The sequence below is a fragment of the Oncorhynchus gorbuscha genome, linkage group LG11, assembly GCF_021184085.1.
Source record: "Oncorhynchus gorbuscha isolate QuinsamMale2020 ecotype Even-year linkage group LG11, OgorEven_v1.0, whole genome shotgun sequence".
Classification (NCBI taxonomy): domain Eukaryota; kingdom Metazoa; phylum Chordata; class Actinopteri; order Salmoniformes; family Salmonidae; genus Oncorhynchus; species Oncorhynchus gorbuscha.
The window spans coordinates 72,375,933-72,396,817 of record NC_060183.1 but is presented as its reverse complement, the minus strand read 5'-3'; the positions used below and the strand labels follow the sequence as shown (position 1 = coordinate 72,396,817).

Here is a 20,885-nt window from a genome sequence, read left to right as displayed (position 1 = left end):
GTGGCACTATGGTTAAGTGTCAGCCTGTGGACACAGCGTTAACTTTGAAAGATGTGCCAAGTTTTTCAGATCACCAAAGACGACATGCTCCCTTTAAACTCTATATTCTGTCCTAGAACATTACAGAATTTTGAAATACTCAACTCAAAAACCTTTTCCAAATTGAACCGGAATTTTCAGTGTCTTAATTACTTTAACTTCAAATGTGCTCACCCACCATGCAAAGGAGACAGCCAGTAAATGGCCAGTTCAATCCCTCCACCTGCCACCCCCTCCACACATACAAAGCGGTTGTTTCCGTCCCTGCGGTACCTGTTGAAAGCCATCAGGGGGCACCACCATGATTAACACTGTGGTCTTCTTCGCAGGTGCACCATCACTCCTGCCCTTGTCATCCCTGGCAGATGTGTCAAGGTCTCCCTTGAGTCCAGTTTTCTTGGCAGTCTTTCCACTGACGGAAACCTCTGCTTCGCTCTCCTCCGGTGACTGGGTTCCCACGGGCTCACACTCTGTCCTTCCCACAAACCATTGGCATAGGGAAGTCCACACACTCTGCAGCATCCTCGTCTCTAGACTGATGCTCGTCGGGGTGCTGAAAAGCTGGTGCCAACACACAATTAGAAAGGTGGGTGTCAGCCGAGGTAAGAGTTCTGCGCCGGTAGAAAGAGAATTCTCAGCGAGGGCAGGTGAGGACAACCGCAGAATGCAAAAGAGGGTCCTTCAAGTTTCTTCCGCGTCACTGCTTCAGCTCCAAAAGCCCCTTTTCCTGTGTGCACTCAGCTGTGCTCCTCCTTTCATCATCCTTCCTCAGATGTATCAGTCAGTATTAGTGGCACTTTTCTTTCAATCAACGCACACCATAAGTTCTACTCTGCCCAAACAAAAACATTAATTTAGCTGTAGCTTTAATGCAGCCAAATATGCAGGACTAAACTGTTCCAATCAAAATGATTGTATGGACAAACTCTTAAACCACTAACATGTAACTTCTGTTAAAGACTAAAGAATGATGCAACTGCAACTGATATCTTGAGTTTAGTTCGATACTACCTTGGCTGCATCTCTGCTGCATATCATCTACTGAGAGGTTAAGACTGAGACAGGAGCTACAGTAAGATTGTGCCGGTCAGCTGGCTCAGTACCGACGGACAGAGTAATGCAGTAAAAAAGAAGAGGCTCCTGAAACCTGCATTCTCACTGCAGCGCTGCATCAGCCAATCACGGCAGCCCACACTGATAGGTCCAACTGGAGATTCCCCAGAGCTTGACTCCACAACCAATTAGAATAGAGGATATAACGAATCAACTAATTTATGACTTGTCATCCTGAATCGAATGGGCTTGTAAGGGTTGGGGGAAGTCTTTCTAATCTCGGAAAAACCTGCTGACTGTTCTTTCCCCTCCTCTTCGATTCTCTCCATCAAAATGTCAGTATCACCATGGCAACCTCACCCAGCTCTGCATGCTCTTTTCCACTAACACATACTGATCAGCAAAACCTCTTCAACTCTCCTCACTCTTCATCTTTTCTGTCTTCAAAGGCCTATATCACAACCTGCCGTGATTGGCAGTCCCATAGGGCGGCGCACAATTGGCCCAGCGTCGTCCGGGTTTGGCCAGTGTAGGCCGTCATTGTAAATAAGAATTTGTTCTTCACCAACTTGCCTAGTTTAATTAAAGGTTATACTTTTTTTTTTGAAGACTGCTCCATCCAAGACACTGTTCGGAATGAGCTTGCACATCTGAGTATCAGTTTGAATTTGTATTTATCTATTCATTCATTTTCAACTTGAAATTGAAGCGTAGAACCGATTACAGCTGAATCCTACCATTACTTAGGATTACTGATTTTATTACGACGTCTCCAACAGGGTTGGAGTCAATTCCATTTATCACTAAAGGATGTCTCATTCAGTGAATGATTTGGAATGTTGCCCATTAGCTTCAAATCTTGCCAATACTTTTCTTTTAAACATTTAAATCAATTGAATTCTGGTCATTTTCTGAGCAGACTTAACCTTGGTGTTCAGACTTCCCCATGTTGACCTTTTGGCCAGGAAATGTTTATTTGTTTCCTTCAACACTAGCTGATTGTGCATTGGGATTTTATCCAGAGATAACAACAGAAGATCATTGCAAAGGTCAGTGAGTGCTCCTCATGTCTAGGGACATGTCCACATAAAGGAAATCAGTCAATTGAAATGAATTCATTAGGGTCTAATCTATTGATTTCACATAACTGGGAATACAGATATGCATCCGATAGGCAGATACCTTTAAAAAAAGGCAGGGGCGTGGATCAGAAAACCAGTCAGTATCTGGTGTGGCCACCTTTTACCTCATGCAGCGTGATACATTTGTATTTGTATTTATAAGGGATCCAAAACAAAAAGATAAAACAGTACATCATATAACAGTATTAAGCCACAATATGACCTACAATACAAAATGTATAATACCACCATACAACAATATACGTGTGTGGGTGTGGGTGTAGAGTGCGTGTGGTAGTGTGTGTGTGTGCGTGTATACAGTACCGATAAAAAGTTGACACACCTACTCATTCAAGGGTTTTTGTTTATACTATTTTCTACATTGTATAATAATAGTGATGACATCAAAACTATAAAATAACACATGGAATCAGGGAGTAGCCCAAAAAAACTGCTAAACAGATCAAAATATATTTGAGATTCTTCAAAGTAGCCACCCTTTGCATCGATGGCAACTTTGCACACTCTTAGCAAGACTAAATATGAAGCTGCATAATATTACAGCTGCAGTTTAACCTACCAACTATGTGTAGACAACTGCTGTGAAAGTATTAATCAAGTTTTAAAAATCCCCTCAGATTTGGTTTGGCCTTACTTATGTCTGCAGCCCTGCTGTGCTGGCAACAATTAAGACCAGACTATTCACCTCACCCTTGACAGAACTGATTTGAGGCTAGACTACGGCTGGCACAATTACCGTATAATAGTATAACCAACGATTATGGATGAAGACCATCATGAAAATAAAATGTCTGTCATAAACGTTCAACCATTTTTGTGGAATGAACAGCTGACTGAAGACGGGACAGCCTGGCATTTGTGCAGTTGGTTTTATGGACGCTTTACAACAAGCAAGATGTTGTAGCAAACGGTCATTTGGCTGACCAATAACATGACCGTTATTGCACTAGGTCTGACCTGTTCCATGACCGTCACAGCACTAGGCCTGACCTGTTAATAAAAAAGAAATAACTGTATTGACAGAATACTACTGCTTCATCACCACATAATCAAATTGTACCTCCCTCATAATTACAGTCCTGATCATATAAAACCATCTGAATAATAATTCTAATGTCATATGTTCCAGGTGTAAATTCTATACATAATGTTTATATTCTGACGAAAGGCAGCATGTCCCTGCTTTCAATAAAATAATGAGTCAGAGGTGGGCATCCCCTGCTGGACAATGTAAGTATTTTCATCAGGAAGACAGTAGCCTGGCTGACGGGACTCGCTCTGGACACGAGTTTGTTGGAAATGCAGTATTCGCGCAGAAATTGGCTGAGCTTTGATCTCACATTGTTTGGATTTGAAAATCCAACAGTTGTTGAAGAGGGCGTGCTCGGGGCTGTGTGTGGTTGTCCATCTGGTTATTTGAGTGTGAAAGACACAGAGGAGAACCAATTCAGTAAAAAAGAACAGCCCCCTTTATCATCAACACATCGTGTCTTCAACATCAGGAAGACATGGGTATTTGGTGTTAACCAGAATACAAGACAAGAACTCATGGTGAGGAAATGCTGTGAAATCCCATTGACATTCACAGAGATGGAGTGGCTAATGGAGTGAGCTTAGAGGTTGGCAGAATGTTGTCTATGGGTGAAGTTTACCTCAGGGAGAATCACCATGCTTCCTTCCACAATGATCCCTTCAGCCCAAATCTCATTACTGTGAAGGTTAGGCTCATTACTGTGAAGGTTAGCCTAAGTGTTGAAACGATTAGTTGTTTCCTGGGCTTTCACCAATTCTCCATTCAATTAAAGATGCACTATATAATAGGATGCCCTCCATGTTTGCCTCTAGGGGCGCTCATGAGCCAGAAAGGGAACCTGAAATTAAATTGCTTTGATACACAGTGTAACGCTGTAAAGAGGGCCATGTACCCTACTACGGAAAACAATGGGGTCTTGCCATTTCATATAAGCCTAACTTCACATTAGGTCAATAATGCTTATACATTTCCTTTGAATGCATTCAGTTGTACAACTGACTAGGTATCCCCCATTCCCTTTCATTGGAGTTTGACCAAGGGAGATTTAGGAAGATATTATATCATTTTATGGCAGGTAAAATGCATCATATTGTACAGTAAATGGAGGGACAAGGACATGCAGTATATGAGAAGCATCAAAGACAACTTTTCTCAAACCCATTTTGAGATCAAACCCCTTGCTTGACCTTCGGAGGCACTCCAGTTACATTTACAGTAGAGCAGCGAAGCGCGAAAAAAAAAAAAAAAAAAGCTGAGCTGGCACCACACACACACACATTACAATTACCCAGCTAATTGGACAAGAAAAGTGCATAGGACCGTGGACTTGTCTCAGACTCTGCAGCAGTGAAGGGAGTATTTGTATTGTCCATGCTTGTAATGACCGGCTATTGTGCACAATTTTTTGTGTTATTGTCAAGATAATAAACTGTAGAGAACGCATACAAGCACTAGAGCTTTACCTTTCTTCCAAAACTCACTGGATATCAGAATGATGACATTTGCAAATTGCCCAGCAGGCATTTGTACATCATTTACCTTGCAAAGGATCAAATGGCACCAAAGAAGAAGGCTGACGTTTTCCTTTAACGAGTCTGATGAGCCCGACGCTAACGTTATACTGCTTTCTCGGAGACAGGCCCAGATCCCCGTGATTTGAGTTTAGAGGAGGTGGAGGAAAAGGGGCCAACGGGCGGGCGGCCTTCTGAGAATTCGTAGGCTATCAAATAAACCCCCACTTCCTTCCATTCTGCTAGCAAATGTGAAATCTTTGGAGAATTAAATCAATGACCTACGCGGAAGATTAAACTACCAACGGGACATTCAAAACTGTAATATCTTATGCTTCACGGAGTCGTGGCTGAACGACGACACCATCAACATACAGCTGGCTGGTTATACGCTGTACCGGCAGGATAGAACAACGGCGTCTGGTAAGACAAGGGGCGGGGGACTATGTTTGTAAATAACAGCTGGTGCACGATATCTAAGGACGTCTCGAGCTATTGCACGCCTGAGGTAGAGTATCTCATAATAAGCTGTAGATCACGCCATCTACCTAGAGAGTTTATCTGTATTCGTAGCTGTTTACATACCACCACAGACTGAGGCTGGCACTCATTGAATGAGCTGTGTTCCGCCATAAGTAAACAAAACGCTCACCCAGAGGCTGCGCTCCTAGTAGCTGGGGACTTTAATGCAGGGAAACGTAAATCCGTTTTACCAAATTTCTATCAGCATGTTAAATGTGCAACCAGAGGGTAAAAAAACAAAACAATAAATGAATAAATAAAATAACTCTGAACCACATTTACTCCACACACAGACACGCATACAAAGCTCTCCCTCCAATTGCAAATCTGACAATAATTCTATCCTCCTTACAAGCAAAACTTAAAGCAGGAAGCACCAGAGACTAGATCAATAAAAAAAGAGGTCAGATGAAGCAGATGCTAAGCTACAGGACTGTTTTGCTAGCACAGACTGGAATATGCTCCAGGATTCCTGAGAAGACATCGAGGAGTACACCACATCAGTCATTGGCTTCATCAATAAGTGCATCGATGACATCATCCCCTCAGTGACCGTACGTACTAGAGGTCGACCTAGTACGTACGGTGACAGGGGCAGTATTTTCGCGTCCAAATCAAATGCCTGCTACTCATCCCCAGAAGATAAGATATGCATATTATTAGTAGATTTGGATAGAAAACACTGAAGTTTCTAAAACTGTTTGAATCATGTCTGTGAGTATAACAGAACTTATTTAGCTGGCGAAACCCCGAGGACAAACCAGATTTTTTTTTAGGTCACTCTTTTCAATGGTTTTCATTGGGAATCCAGATTTCTAAGGGACCTTCTTGCAGTTCCTATCGCTTCCACTGAATGTCAACAATCTTTAGAAATTGGTTGAGGTTATTCCTTTGTGTAATGAAGAGGTACGGCCATCTTGAACGAGGGTCACTTGAAGTGTACTGTTAAATAGAGGCGCGTGACCAGACAGCATGCTTCAGTACGTTTTGTTCCTGTATTGAACACAGATCATCCAGATCATCACACAAAAATTGGATTTGGAATCACACTCAAAATTAAAGTGGAAAACCACACTCCAGGCTGATCCAACTTTGATGTAATGTCCTTAAAACAAGTCAAAATGAGGCTCAGAAGTGTGTGTGGCCTCCACGTGCCTGTATGACCTCCCTACAACGCCTGGGCATGCTCCTGATGAGGTGGCGGATGGTCTCCTGAGGGATCTCCTCCCAGACTTGGACTAAAGCATCTGCCAACTCCTGGACAGTCTGTGGTGCAACGATGTGGATGGAGCGAGACATGATGGCCCAGATGTGCTCAATAGGATTCAGGTCTGGGGAACGGGCGGGCCAGTCCATAGCATCAATGCCTTCCTCTTTCAGGAACTGCTGACACATTACATTACATTTACATTTAAGTCGTTTAGCAGACGCTCTTATCCAGAGCGACTTACAAATTGGTGCATTCACCTTATGACATCCAGTAGAACAGTCACTTTACAATAGTGCATCTAAATCTTAAAGGGGGGGGGGTGAGAAGGATTACTTATCCTATCCTAGGTATTCCTTAAAGAGGTGGGGTTTCAGGTGTCTCCGGAAGGTGGTGATTGACTCCGCTGTCCTGGCGTCGTGAGGAAGTTTGTTCCACCATTGGGGGGCCAGAGCAGCGAACAGTTTTGACTGGGCTGAGCGGGAACTGTACTTCCTCAGTGGTAGGGAGGCGAGCAGGCCAGAGGTGGATGAACGCAGTGCCCTTGTTTGGGTGTAGGGCCTGATCAGAGCCTGGAGGTACTGAGGTGCCGTTCCCCTCACAGCTCCGTAGGCAAGCACCATGGTCTTGTAGCGGATGCGGGCTTCAACTGGAAGCCAGTGGAGAGAGCGGAGGAGCGGGGTGACGTGAGAGAACTTGGGAAGGTTGAACACCAGACGGGTTGTAGGGGTTTAATGGCACAGGCAGGGAGCCCAGCCAACAGCGAGTTGCAGTAATCCAGACGGGAGATGACAAGTGCCTGGATTAGGACCTGCGCCACTTCCTGTGTGAGGCAGGGTCGTACTCTGCGGATGTTGTAGAGCATGAACCTACAGGAACGGGCCAACGCCTTGATGTTAGTTGAGAACGACAGGGTGTTGTCCAGGATCACGCCAAGGTTCTTAGCGCTCTGGGAGGAGGACACAATGGAGTTGTCAACCGTGATGGCGAGATCACACACTCCAGCCACATGAGGTCTAGCATAGTCTTGCATTAGGAGGAACCCAGGGCCAACTGCACCAGCATATGGTCTCACAAGGGGTCTGAGGATCTCATCTCAGTACCGAATGGCAGTCAGGCTACCTCTGGCGAGCATATGGAGGGCTGTGCGGCCACCCCAAAGAAATGCCACCCCACACCATGACTGACCCACCGCCAAACCGGTCATGCTGGAGGATGTTGCAGGCAGCAGAACGTTCTCCACGGCGTCTCCAGACTGTCACGTCTGTCACATGTGCTCAGTGTGAACCTGCTTTCATCTGTGAAGAGCACAGGGCGCCAGTGGCGAATTTGCCAATCTTGGTGTTCTCTGGCAAATGCCAAACATCCTGCACGGTGTTGGACTGTAAGCACAACCCCCACCTGTGGACGTCGGGCCCTCATACCACCCTCATGGAGTCTATTTCTGACCGTTTGAGCAGACACATGCACATTTGTGGCCTGCTGGAGGTCATTTTGCAGGGCTCGGGCAGTGCTCCTCCTTGCATAAAGGCGGAGGTAGCGGTCCTGCTGCTGGGTTGTTGCCCTCCTACGGCCCCCTCCACGTCTCCTGATAGCGCCTCCATGCTCTGGACACTACGCTGACAGACACAGTAACCTTCTTGCCACAGCTCGCATTGATGTGCCATCCTGGATGAGCTGCACTACCTGAGCCACTTGTGTGGGTTGTAGACTCCGTCTCATGCTACCAGTAGAGTGAAAGCACCGCCAGCATTCAAGTGACCAAAACATCAGCCAGGAAGCATAGGAACTGAGAAGTGGTCTGTGGTCCCCACCTGCAGAACCACTCCTTTATTGGGGGTGTCTTGCTAATTGCCTATAATTATTTCCACCGTTGTCTATTCCATTTGCACAACAGCATGTGAAATTTATTGTCAGTGTTGCTTCCTAAGTGGACAGTTTGATTTCACAGAAGTGTGATCGACTTGGAGTTACATTGTGTTGTTTAAGTGTTCCCTTCATTTTTTTGAGCAGTGTACCTAAAGTTGTATTATAAAAGTAGTTTGAAATGTTTTGGCAAAGTTTACAGGCAACTTTTGAGATATTTTGTAGTCACATTGAGCAAGTTGGAACCGGTGTTTTTCTGGATCAAACGCGCCAAATAAATGGACATTTTGGATATATATCGACGGAATTAATCGAACAAAATGACCATGTGTGATGTTTATGGGACATATTGGCATGCCAACAAAAGAAGCTCGTCAAAGGGAAGACATTAATTATATTTTTATTTCTGCGTTTTGTCGCGCGCCTGCAGGGTTGAAATATGGTTCCTCACTTTGTTTACTATGGTGCTATCCTCAGATAATAGCCTGTTTGCTTTCACCGAAAAGCCTTTCTGAAATCTGACATGTTGGCTGGATTCACAACAAGTACAGCTTTAATTTGCTATCTTGCATATGTAATTTAATGAAAGTTTGATTTTCATAGTAATTTATTTGAATTTGGCACCCTGCATTTTCCCAGAGAGGTTAATCAGAATGGCCGATTAATTAGGGCCAATTTCAAGTTTATAACAATCGGAAATTGGTATTTTTGGACAACGATTTGGCAGATTTTTAAAAAAGAATAATTTTTTAACCTTTATTTAACTAGGCAAGTCAGTTAAGAATTTAAGAACACATTCTTATTTTCAATGACGGCCTAGAAACGGTGGGTTAACTGCCTTGTTCAGGGGCAGAATGACAGATTTTTACCTTGTCAGCTCGGGGATTCAATCTTGCAACCTTACGGTTAACTAGTCCAACGCTCTAACCACCTGCCTTACATTTCACTCCACAAGGAGCCTGTTACACGAATGCAGTAAGAAGCCACGGTAAGTTGCTAGCTAGCATTAAACTTATCTTATAAAAAAATCAATCAATCATAATCACTAGTTAACTACACATGGTTGATGATATTACTAGTTTATCTAGCGTGTCCTGCATTGCATATAATCGATGGGGTGGCATTTGTGAAAAAGGACCGTCATTGCTCCAACATGTACCTAACCATAAACATCAATGCCTTCCTTAAAATTAATACATAGAAGTATATATTTTTAAACCTGCATATTTAGCTAAAAGAAATCCAGGTTAGCAAACAATATTAACCAGGTGAAATTGTGTCACTTCTCTTGCATTCATTCCACGCAGAGTCAGGCTATATGCAACAGTTTGGGCCGCCTGGCTCGTTGTGAACTAATTTGCCAGAATTTTACATAATTATGACATAACATTGAAGGTTGTACAACGTAACAGCAATATTTAACTTAGGGATGCCACCCGTTAGATAAAATACGGAACGGTTCCGTATTTCACTGAAAGAATAAACGCTTTGTTTTCGAAATGATAGTTTCCGGATTCGACCTTATTAATGACCAAAGGCTCGTAATTTGTGTGTTATATTATAATTAAGTCTATGATTTGATATTTGATAGAGCAGTCTGACTGAGCGATGGTAGGCAGCAGCAGGGTCGTACGCATTCATTCAAACAGCACTTTCGTGTGTTTGCCAGCAGCTCTTCGCAATGCTTCAAGCATTGAGCTGTTTATGACTTCAAGCCTTTCGACTCCCGAGATTAGGCTGGTGTAACCGATGTGAAATGGCTAGCTAGTTAGCAGGGTGTGCGCTAATAACGTTTCAAATCGGTGACGTCACTCGCTCTGGGACTTGGAGTAGTTGTTCCCCTTGCTCTGCAAGGGCTGCGGCTTTTGTGGAGCGATGGGTAACGATGCTTCCAGGGTGGCTGCTGTCGATGTGTTCCTTGTTCGAGCCCAGGTAGGGGCAAGGAGAGGGACAGAATCTATACTGTTACACTGGCAATACTAAAGTGCCTATAAGAACATCCAATAGAAATACAAATCGTATAGAGAGAAATAGTCCTATAATTCCTATAACAACCAACCTAAAACTTCTTACCTGGGAATATTGAAGACTCATGTTAAAAGGAACCACCAGCTTTCATATGTTCTCATGTTCTGAGCAAGGAACTTAAACGTTAGCTTTCTTACATAGCACATATTGCACTTTGACTTTTTTCAACACTTTGTTTTTGCATTATTTAAACCAAATTGAACATGTTTCATTATTTATTTGAGGTTAAATTGATTTTATTTATGTATTATATTAAGTTAAAAGTGTTCATTCAGTATTGTTGTAATTGAACATTAAACAGGCAAAGCATCAATACAGGACTAAGATCGAAACATACTACACCGGCTCTGACACTCGTCGGATGTGGCAGGGCTTGCAAACCATTATAGACTACAAAAGGGAAGCACAGCCGAGAGCTGCCCAGTAACACAAGCCTGCCTAAACTACTTCTATGCTCGCTTTGAGGAAAATAACACTGAAACATGCATGAGAGCACCAGCTGTTCCAGAAGACTGTGTGATCATGCTCTCCGCAGCCGATGTAAGTAAGACCTTTAACCTCTTAAGCCCACCCGACACGCAGGCGCCCCATCTAGCCATCTGGAAATGCAAATGCAAATGCGCTACGCTAAATGCTAATAGCACTCGTTAAAACTCAAACGTTCATTAAAACACAAATGCAGGGTACTGAATTAAAGCTACACTCGTTGTGAATCCGGCCAACAAGTCAGATATTTAAAATGCTTTTTGGCGAAAGCATGAGAAGCTATTATCTGATAGCATGCAACACCCCGAAATACCTGAAGGGGATGTAAACAAAATAATTAGCATAGCCGGGGCTACACAAAATGCAGAAATAAAATATAAAAAACATTCTTTACCTTTGACAAGCTTCTTTTTTGGCACTCCTAGATGTCCCATAAACATCACTATTGGGTCTTTTTTCCGATTTAAATCGGTCCATATATACCCTAAATATCGATCTATGAAAAGTGTGTGATCCAGGAAAACACTTCGAAATACTTTTGTAATCCAACTTTAGGTATTAGTAAACGTTAATTATCTATCAAATTGATCATGGGGCGATGTCTGTTCGATAGCTCCACGTCTTCAAATCATGGTCGGAAATTTATCCTCCAAAACATCCTGTCGGAGACCGGAAGGAATGGGCTCTCTTACTCGTTTGACCAAGAAACAAAGCCCAGGCAATTGACAAGACTGGCGATTTCGTGTGGACGGTGTAGGACTTTGCAATCTCAGCCCCATGTAATTTGCTTTCCCATAGACAATACATGCAAGTGGCGCATGGATATTTTTCCCAGTTTTCGGTGATCAGTTTTTCTTGCGCTTTTCGATGAAACACACGCTCTGTTATAGTCACAGCCGTGATTTAACCAGTTTTAGAAACGTCAGTGTTTTCTATCCACACATACTAATCATATGCATATACTATATTCCTGGCATGAGTAGCAGGACGCTGAAATGTTGCGCGATTTTTAACAGAATGTTCGAAACAGTAAGGGGTAACCTTAAGAGGTAAACAGGTCAACATTCACAAGGCCGCTGGGCCAGACTGATTACCAGGACGTGTACTGAGAGCATGCATTGACCAACTGGCAAGTGTCTTCACTGACATTTTCAACCTCTCCCTGTCTGAGTCTGTAATACCAACATGTTTTAAGCAGACCACCATCGTGCCTGTGCCCAAGAACACTAAGGCAACCTGCCTAAATGACTACAGACCTGTCTGTAGCCATGAAGTGCTTTGAAAGGCGGGTCATGGCTCACACCAACACCATCATCCCAGAAACCCTAGACCCACTCCAATTTGCATACCGCCCCAACAGATCCACAGACGATGCATTCTATTGCACACCTCATTCCCCTTTCCCACCTGGACAAAAGGAACACCTATGTGAGAATTCCATTCATTGCCTACAGCACAGCGTTCAACACCATAGTGCCCTCAAAGATCATCAACAAGCTAAGGACCCTGGGGTAGGTAACAACACAACCTCAACACGGGGGCCACTCAAGGGTACGTGCTCAGTCCCCTCCTGTACTCCCTGTTCACTCATGGCTGCACAGCCAGGCACGCTTCCAACAAACACCATCATTAAGTTTGCCGATGACAACAGTGGTAGGCATGATCACGGACAAGACAGCCTGTAGGGAGGAGGTCAGAGACCTGGCCGTGTGGTACCAGGACAACAACCTCAACATGATCAAGACAAAGGATATGATTATGGACAATAGGAAAAAGAGAACCGAGCACGCCCCCATTCTCATCGATGGGGCTGCAGTGGAGCAGGTTGAGAGCTTCAAGTTCCTTGATGTCAATATCACCAATAAACTAACATGGTTCAAGCACACCAAGACAGTCGTGAAGACTGGCACGGCAAAACCTATTCCCCCTCAGGAGACTGAAAATATTTGGCATGGGTCCTTAGATCCTCAAAAGGTTCTAAAGCTGTACCATCTAGAGCACTGGTTGCATCACCGCCTGGTATAGCAACTGCTCGGACTCCGACCGCAAGGCACTACAGAGGGTAGTGCGAACGGCCCTGTACATCACTGAGGCAATCTTCCTGCCATCCAGGACCTCTATATCAGGCGGTGTCAGACAAAGGCCCTAAAAATGGTCAAAGATTCCAGCCACCTTAGTCAGACTGTTCTCTCAGCTACCGCATGGCAAACGGTAACAGAGCACCAATTTTAGGTCCAAGAGGCTTCTAAACAGCTTCTATCCCCTAGCCATGAGACTCCTGAACATCTAATCAAAATGGCTACCCAGACTATTTGCATTGCCCCCCCTCTCTCTTTTACACCGCTGCTACTCTCTGTTGTTATCATCTATGCTTTGTCACTTTAAGAACTCTACCTACATATTACCTCAATTAACCAGTGCCCCTGCACATTGACTCTGTACTGGTACACCCCTGTATATAGTCTCGCAATTGTTATTTACTGCTGCTCTTTAATAACTTGTTACTTTTTTCTTCTTATTCATATCCGTTTTTTTTTTTTTTTTATTGCGTTGTTGGATAGGGGCTTGTAAGTAAGCATTTCACTGTAAGGTCTACTACCTGTTGTATTCGGTGCATGTGACTAATAAAATTTGATTTGAAATATGAATCACGACCTGACTAGACAGCCAAACCACCAAAACAGATTGCAGAGCAAATAAATATTTTTGTTCAAAAGCAAATCCATATTCAAAACAGTTTTATCGAAAAGAGGCCAAGGACGTGGTTAACCTTGGGTCAACAAATGCAGGTTTACCAAGGCTAATATTAAACCAAATGTTTCAGAAGATGGTCAGGAACTGAAAAAAAGTTATTGGGCTCCATTTTGAAGAGGAACAAAAAGAGCATGACTTTGCTTCTTTTCAATGTGAAAGTGCGACAAGATCATAGATAGTGGATGTCACAGGCAGCAAACTGAGCGCAGTGTTAAAAATATGCCCCCATGACCTTTGTCTATCTGCAGCCAATAGAGTGGGCAAGCAAATCCAAGTGGTTGTTCTGCCACTGCTCTCTGAACAATGGGGGAAAGTACTAGAAAATTGTAAGCCTTCATGTGCCGAATCAGTCTGGCAAATGCTCAAAACCACCAGGAACCCAGGATTATATCGCCAATATCAACTACTTCACCCATACAATACAAAACACAGTAGGGCAGGTCTAACAAACAGTGCACAGTAGCCTCCATGAAATATAGCATAAGCTATTATATATATATATATATATATACACACTGAACCAAAATATAAAACGGAATAACTTTTAAACCGAGTTACAGTTCATATAAGGAAATCAGTCAATAGAAATAAATGAATTAGGCCCTAATCTATGGATTTAACGACTGGACAGGGTGCAGTCATGGGTAGGCCTGGGAGGGCATAAGCCCACCCACTGGGGAGCCAGGCACAGTCAATTAGAATGAGTTTCTCCCCACAAAAGGGCTTTATTACAGACAGAAATTACTCAGTTTTATCAGCTGTCCAGGTGGCTGGTCTCTGATGATCCCACAGATAAAGAAGCCGGATTTGGAGGTCCTGGACTGGCATGCTTACACGTGGTCTGTGGTTGTGAGGCCAGTTGGACGTACTGCCAAATTCTCTAAGATGACAGAGGCGGTGTATGATAGAGAAATTAACATAAAATTATCTGGCAACAGCTTTGGTGGACATTCCTTTAGTCAGCATGCCAATTGAACACTCCCTCAAAACTTGACACATCTGTGGCATTGTGTTATGTGACACAACTGCACATTTTAGAGTGACCTTTTGTCCCCAGCACAAGGTGCATCTGTGTAATGATCATGCTGTTTAATCAGCTATGCCAGACCTGTCAGGTGGATGGATTATATTGGCAAAGAAGAAATGCTCACTAACAGGGATATAAACAAATGTGTGCAGAAAATGAGAGTATGGAACATTTCTGTGATCTTTTATTTCAGCTCATGAAACCAACACTTTACATTTATGTTTAGTATAAATATGACATTTAGCAGACACCTTTATCCAAAGTGACTTACAGTCATGTGTGCATACACTATTTTTTAAGTATGGGTGGCCCCAGGAATCAAACCCTCAACCCTGACGGTGCAAGCGCCATGCTCTACCAACTGAGCCATACAGGACTACATATTAGACCTAACTAAATTAATTGGGTTATGTAATTTAGGGAAAGGAATTATGTTTACAAAAAAAGGTATTTAGTAATGTAAACTCGTGAGCTGTTATTGACCTGATAATTTGTCATAAAAGTCAGAAATTATCCTGTATTTGACAGATGACAGATAGACCATCTGCTAAGTAAATGAAATGTTGCTTGGCATTACCTAATTCCTGAGCCCTGCCTTAGTCTGGGATTTGACCTAAATTTACTGGTTTCCTGTGGTGGTCTCAAATATCTTTGCTTTGTAAGGCATTTGGACAAAGGGAGCTCACGTGTCCATAAGTGACCTCACATTTCCATCTGACCTCTTATTCAAAAACGTGTTTCTCCTCATATCACTTTGGTGGGATAGCCTCCCCCTTTCCTTTGTTGCCCCTGCCAGCATTTTTGGCTTAAATTATTTTATTTACTTGAGAAAAGTTGTTGTTGCCCTTCATTTTTGCATTAGAGGCCCTCTGCGAAAATATGTAGAGCAATAATTAAAGGGGTGGGCAACAGTGCATTCGAAAAGTATTCAGACCCCTTGACTTTCTCCATATTTTGTTGTTATGTTTAAGCCTTATTCTAAAATTGATTAAATAGCCCCCCCCCTAATTAATCTACCCCATGACAAACAAAAAAACAGATGAACATTTTTGCAAATGTATAAGATATCTAAATGTGATATTTCAGTTTGTATAAGTATTCAGACCCTTTAATCAGTATTTTGTTAAATAACCTTTGGCAGCGATTACAGCCTCAAGTCATCTTGGGTATGACGCTACAAGCTTGGTGCACCTGTATTTGGAGAGTTTTTACCGTTCTTCTCTGCAGATCCTCTCAAGCTTTGTCAGGTTGGATGGGGAGTGTCGCTGCACAGCTGGGCTCTGGCTGGGTCACTCAAGGACATTCAGAGACTTGTCCCAAAGCCACTCCTGCGTTGTCTTGGCTGTGTGCTTAGGGTTGTTGTCCTGTTGGAAGATGAACCTTTGACCCCAGTCTGAGGTCCGGAGCGCTCTGGAGCAGGTGTTCATCAAGGATCTTGCTGTACTTTGCTCCATTCATCTTTCCCTCGATCCTGAAGTCTCCCAGTCCCTGCCACTGAAAAACATCCCCACACCATGCTTCACCTTAGGGATGGTGCCAGGTTTCCTCCAGACGTGATGCTTGGCATTCAGGCCAAAAAGTTCAATCTTGGTTTCATCAGACCAGAGAATCTTGCTTCTCATGGTCAGAGTCCTTTAGCTGCCTTTTGGTAAAATCCAAGCGGACTGTCATGTGCCTTTTACTAATGAGTGGCTTCCGTCTGGCCACTAACATAAAAGCCTGATTGTTGGAGTGCTGCAGAGATGGTTGTCCTTCTGGAAGGTTCTCCCACCTTTACAAAGGAACTCTGGAGCTCTGCCAGAGTGACCATCGGATTCTTGGCCACCTCTCTGACCAAGGCCCTTCTCCACCGATTGCTCAGTTTGGTCAGGCTGCCAGTTCTAGGAAGAGTCTTAGTGATTCCTAACTTCTTCCATTTAAGAATGATGGAGGCCACTGTGCTCTTGGGAATCTTTAATGCAACAGAAATGTGTTGGTACCCTTCCCCAGATCTTTCTTGACACAATCCTGTCTGGGAGCTATATGGACAATTATTTTAACCTTGTGGCTTGGTTTTTACTCTGACATGCACTGTCAACTGTTGGACATTATATAGACAGGTGTTTGGAAAGGTATATCATGTTCAATCAACTGAATTTACCACAGGTGGACTCTAATCAAGTTGTAGAAACATCAAGGATGATCAATGAAAACAGGATGCACCTCATTTTTGAGTCTCATAGCAAAGGGTCTGAATACATATGTAAATAAGGCATCTGTTTTTTTCTATTATAAATTTGCAACAGTTTAAAACCTGTGTCACTTTGTTATTATGGGGTATTGTGTTTAGATTGATTTACATTTACATTTAAGTCATTTAGCAGACGCTCTTATCCAGAGCGACTTACAAATTGATGAGGAAAACATGAATGTTATCCATTTTAGAATAAGGCTAACGTGACAAAATGTGGAAAATGGAAAGGAGGCTGAATACTTTGCACTGTATGAGCCCATTCAATCTGGCCCTCGGAAGGTTTTTGGGAAATTATTATTTTGGGTTAAAAAAAAGAAGTAAAAACACTCCAGGTAACTCTTGAACATCTGATAGAAAGTATGCAGACATTATTATGGACCTACATGTCTTTTTTTATTTTTTATAATACATTTTTCTGGCCCACAATTTGCGTTTGCCAAACAAAATCGGTCTGAATTTTGAAATCCCGAAGTGGCCCTCAAGACAAAATTATTGCTCACCCCTGATGTAGAAACATACAAATAGGAAGCGCCATCTCTTTAAGCTATAGTCCAGTGGTCACCAACCTTTGAGTCAAGATCACTTTCACAGTCAAAAAGCTAGCCGAGACCTGCCACTAAGATTTGTTTCTCCCCCATGACTTTAAACAAAATGTAAGCCTATGCAACATTAACCTAATAAAAACAGTTCTGTATGAATTAGGTTTGTGCAGTAGGCTTAATACACAAGCACAGCATATTGGCTATGCTCGGCCTGCCAATATTGTTCTTCTCGCCCATATTATATATTAAACTTGAGCTTTGATAACGAAATAGATCAGTTGTTGTATCACTTGAGAGGCACAGCTGAGCATAAATTTAAATCATTTGCTTTTTTATTTTACTGGATTGATGGTAGCTGCGGAGGGAGGGAGAGCAGCAGAGGGTCCACCTCTCACGGTCCCTGCTCTACCCTTTCCTATGGTGAGTCTGACCGGAGAGAGGGGACAGTCTTCATGTTGTTCCCATGACCAGAGAAAGTAAAATATGTATTGATATTAAAAGACACTACGAGCTGCTAATAATAAAAATGCAGACCTATCAATAAACTTTGTTACTCATTCATCACAGCGCGAGTGGAAGTAGGAAGAAAAGCATTTTAGATTTTGTAAAAGTGTTGAATAAAAACAGGGTTGACAGAGCTGAAGAAACACAGACATGAACGCACTCAAAAACAGCAACTCTTCGCTGTATTCTTTGACAGTCTTTCCGGTCATGGTTTAAAAGTTATGAAATCTCACGAAGGCTAGTATGAAAATTTGCTCTGGGGTCGTGGAAGCTGTAGGCACAGTGATTTGAGCTATCCGATTGGCCAGCGCTGTAGGCGCACTTGATTAGGCCACAGCGGTCCTGGTTTGCCGGCTTGGCGGAATGTGTCCCTTCAGACAAATGAAATGGTTCAAAAGGGGAACACTGCCTACCCGGCGCGCAGGGCTTCTGAATCAAGTCCACTGACGGCCAACAGAGCAAGAAAAATAAAGAGAAAAGAGGAGCGTAAAAAATAGGAGCTTTTCTACATAAACGTTTGGTGATCGATCGCGATCGACCGGTTGGTGATCCTTGCTATAACCTACTCCTCCTCAGCCCCTCTTTAGTTTTATGTACACTACCGTTCAAAAGTTTGGGGTCACTTAGAAAATGTCCTTATTTTTGAAAGAAAAGCACATTTTTGGTCAATTAAAATAACATCGAATGAATCAATATCTACACTGTATTTCTGTTAATGTTGTAAATGACTATTGTAGCTGGAAAAGGCCGTTTTTTATGGAATATCTACATAGGCGTACAGAGACCCATTATCAGCAACCATTACTCCTGTGTTCCAATGGCACGTTGTGTTAGCTTATCCAAGTTTATAATTTTAAAAGGCTAATTGATCATTAGAAAACCCTTTTACAATTATGTTAGCACAGCTGAAAACTGTTGTTCTGATTAAAGAAGCAATAAAACTGTCCTTCTTTAGACTAGTTGAGTATCTGGAGCATCAGCATTTGTGGGTTCAATTACAAGCTCAAGTACATTGGTGTATCTAGTTTGAGAAACAAAATGCCTCACAAGTCCTGAATTGGCAGTTTAATTTAATAGTGCCCACAAAACACCAGTCTTAACGTCAACAGTGAAGAGGCGACTCCAGGATGCTGGCCTTCTAGGCAGAGTTCCTCTGTCCAGTGTCTGTGTTCTTTTGCCCATCTTAATATTTTCTTTTTATTGGCCAGTCTGAGATATGGCTTTTTCTTTGCAACTGCCTAGAACCACAGTCTCATGGAAGTGATGCTCCAGAGTTTTTGCATAATTTCAGCTAGTAGATTTGAAAGTAGTGCTCACAAGCCAAAATGGGTCCTTGAAAATTGTGCCCAAATGTGTACTATCATCCAAGTCCTGAAATTTGCATAACATTTTACAAATTTGTAAGCGCTCAAGATCCCAGACTGCATCTTTAAGGGACATGCACTGTATAAGAACAACGGAGTGGGAACCTACAGAAATGGAAAATTCACAACATTCCATATTAGACACGAATATTAAATCAAAGACATCTGTTATAGGACTATATGGGCTAGAAAACTCATATTTCACACCAACTCAAATGTTTTTTTTTTAAACCACTTAACCAGGGGAGTCAACATAAACTGTTTATCCTGTCACAGTGCTAAATAGCTTGCTTGAACTCACTGCTTCTCACCTACTACATCACAATAAGTCATTGATTTACTCTATATCGAGATATGAACCCTCACACTTACCATAAGCTCGAGCTCAGTGCGATGAACCCCCAGTTTCTTGAGCCCAATGGACAGGTCGTTGACGCAGATGCCCCCATCACCATTCACGTCCAAGACTTGAAACAGCACTTTTAGTCTATGGTCCTGCTCGGGTCCACCACAAAGTTCGCATGGGTATGATGGCTCACAGGAGTCATCACAGGAACCTGTGATTTCTACTGACAACGGACGCTCCCGAGTTAGAGGTGAGGATGTGACAGATGATGAGGATGCGCCCCCGACCCCTCCACCCGGGGCAGAAGCATCCTCTGTTCGGCATTGACAAAAGACCCCGCTGAGTAAGGGTGACACAAAAGTCCCTTGCTGGTGCATCATATGGATGGAACCAATAATGTCAAACTACTACAATCAATGACGAGATTTTACAATATCGAAATTTAAGGTGACGTGTGGTAGCTTTGCTAGCCGTCTATTTTCGCCACCATGTCACGTGCGTTATAACCCCACATTGTTAAGGATTGCTAAAGTAGTAACTACAGACAAAACAGTCAAATGTTGTAGACTTTGCAATGTAACTTTCTTATTTCACTGTTATGCCTGTTTAGTCCAAAACGGTTGACTTATTACCTGCTAACTCTGTTTGGTTTACTAGCAACTGGCATATTAGCCAGCTAACGTTAGCTACAGCTGAGAAATGAGGTGGATGCTGAGCCGCACGCGGATTGGAATGTAACGTTAGACAAGTTTCAGTTCCACGAAAATTACTTCAGAGATACCTTCTACTGGTCGTGAAGAGGTCCACTTTCCTGTCTTGACTAAGGCGCCGGCGAAATCCTCCCGTTTGAATTGGCGGTCGGTTTGATAGTGATGACACATAATAAACCGGTATAGTAAGAGGGCTGTTCCTGCCACAAATTGGGCCAGTTCCTTTTGCATGGCCCGGTTCCCCGAGTTGGTGGTGAGTTACCACTTGACCAATGGAATCACAGAAAGAACCAGCTATGAGCCAGATATTTCACCGGATGTATAAATGTGACGCATTCGGTTGCTGTTTCTGCTCACTACCAAATATGGTGATGAGAGGAAGCCCAGTGGCCAGAAATGGGAAAAGATGGAGCGCAATGGATTTTGGCAGACATTCTGCTAATTTTCTCATTGATGGAACATTTGATCTCCATACTGTTTTCTGTTTCTAAAACTAGAATTTGTAAGAAACAAAGTGG

The 20,885-nt window shown here is 42.9% G+C and overlaps 1 protein-coding gene across 4 annotated transcripts in view; it reads right to left on the bottom strand.

Moving 5' to 3' along the window:
* slc25a25b (solute carrier family 25 member 25b) overlaps positions 1-20,624 on the bottom strand; it is a 55,793-nt gene extending 35,169 nt beyond the window's left edge. For 2 of the 4 annotated variants that reach the window (XM_046290380.1, XM_046290381.1), the window contains exons 1-2: positions 20,439-20,624; positions 19,684-19,970 (exon numbers count right to left, since the gene is read on the bottom strand). In XM_046290380.1, the coding sequence (XP_046146336.1) occupies positions 19,684-19,970; positions 20,439-20,598 (447 nt within the window). In that variant the 5' untranslated portion in view covers positions 20,599-20,624. Of the gene's footprint in view, positions 1-312; positions 979-19,683 lie in introns of those variants that run through there. The other 2 variants (XM_046290382.1, XM_046290383.1) reach the window with 2 other exon arrangements.
* Between the last annotated feature and the right edge of the window lie 261 nt (positions 20,625-20,885).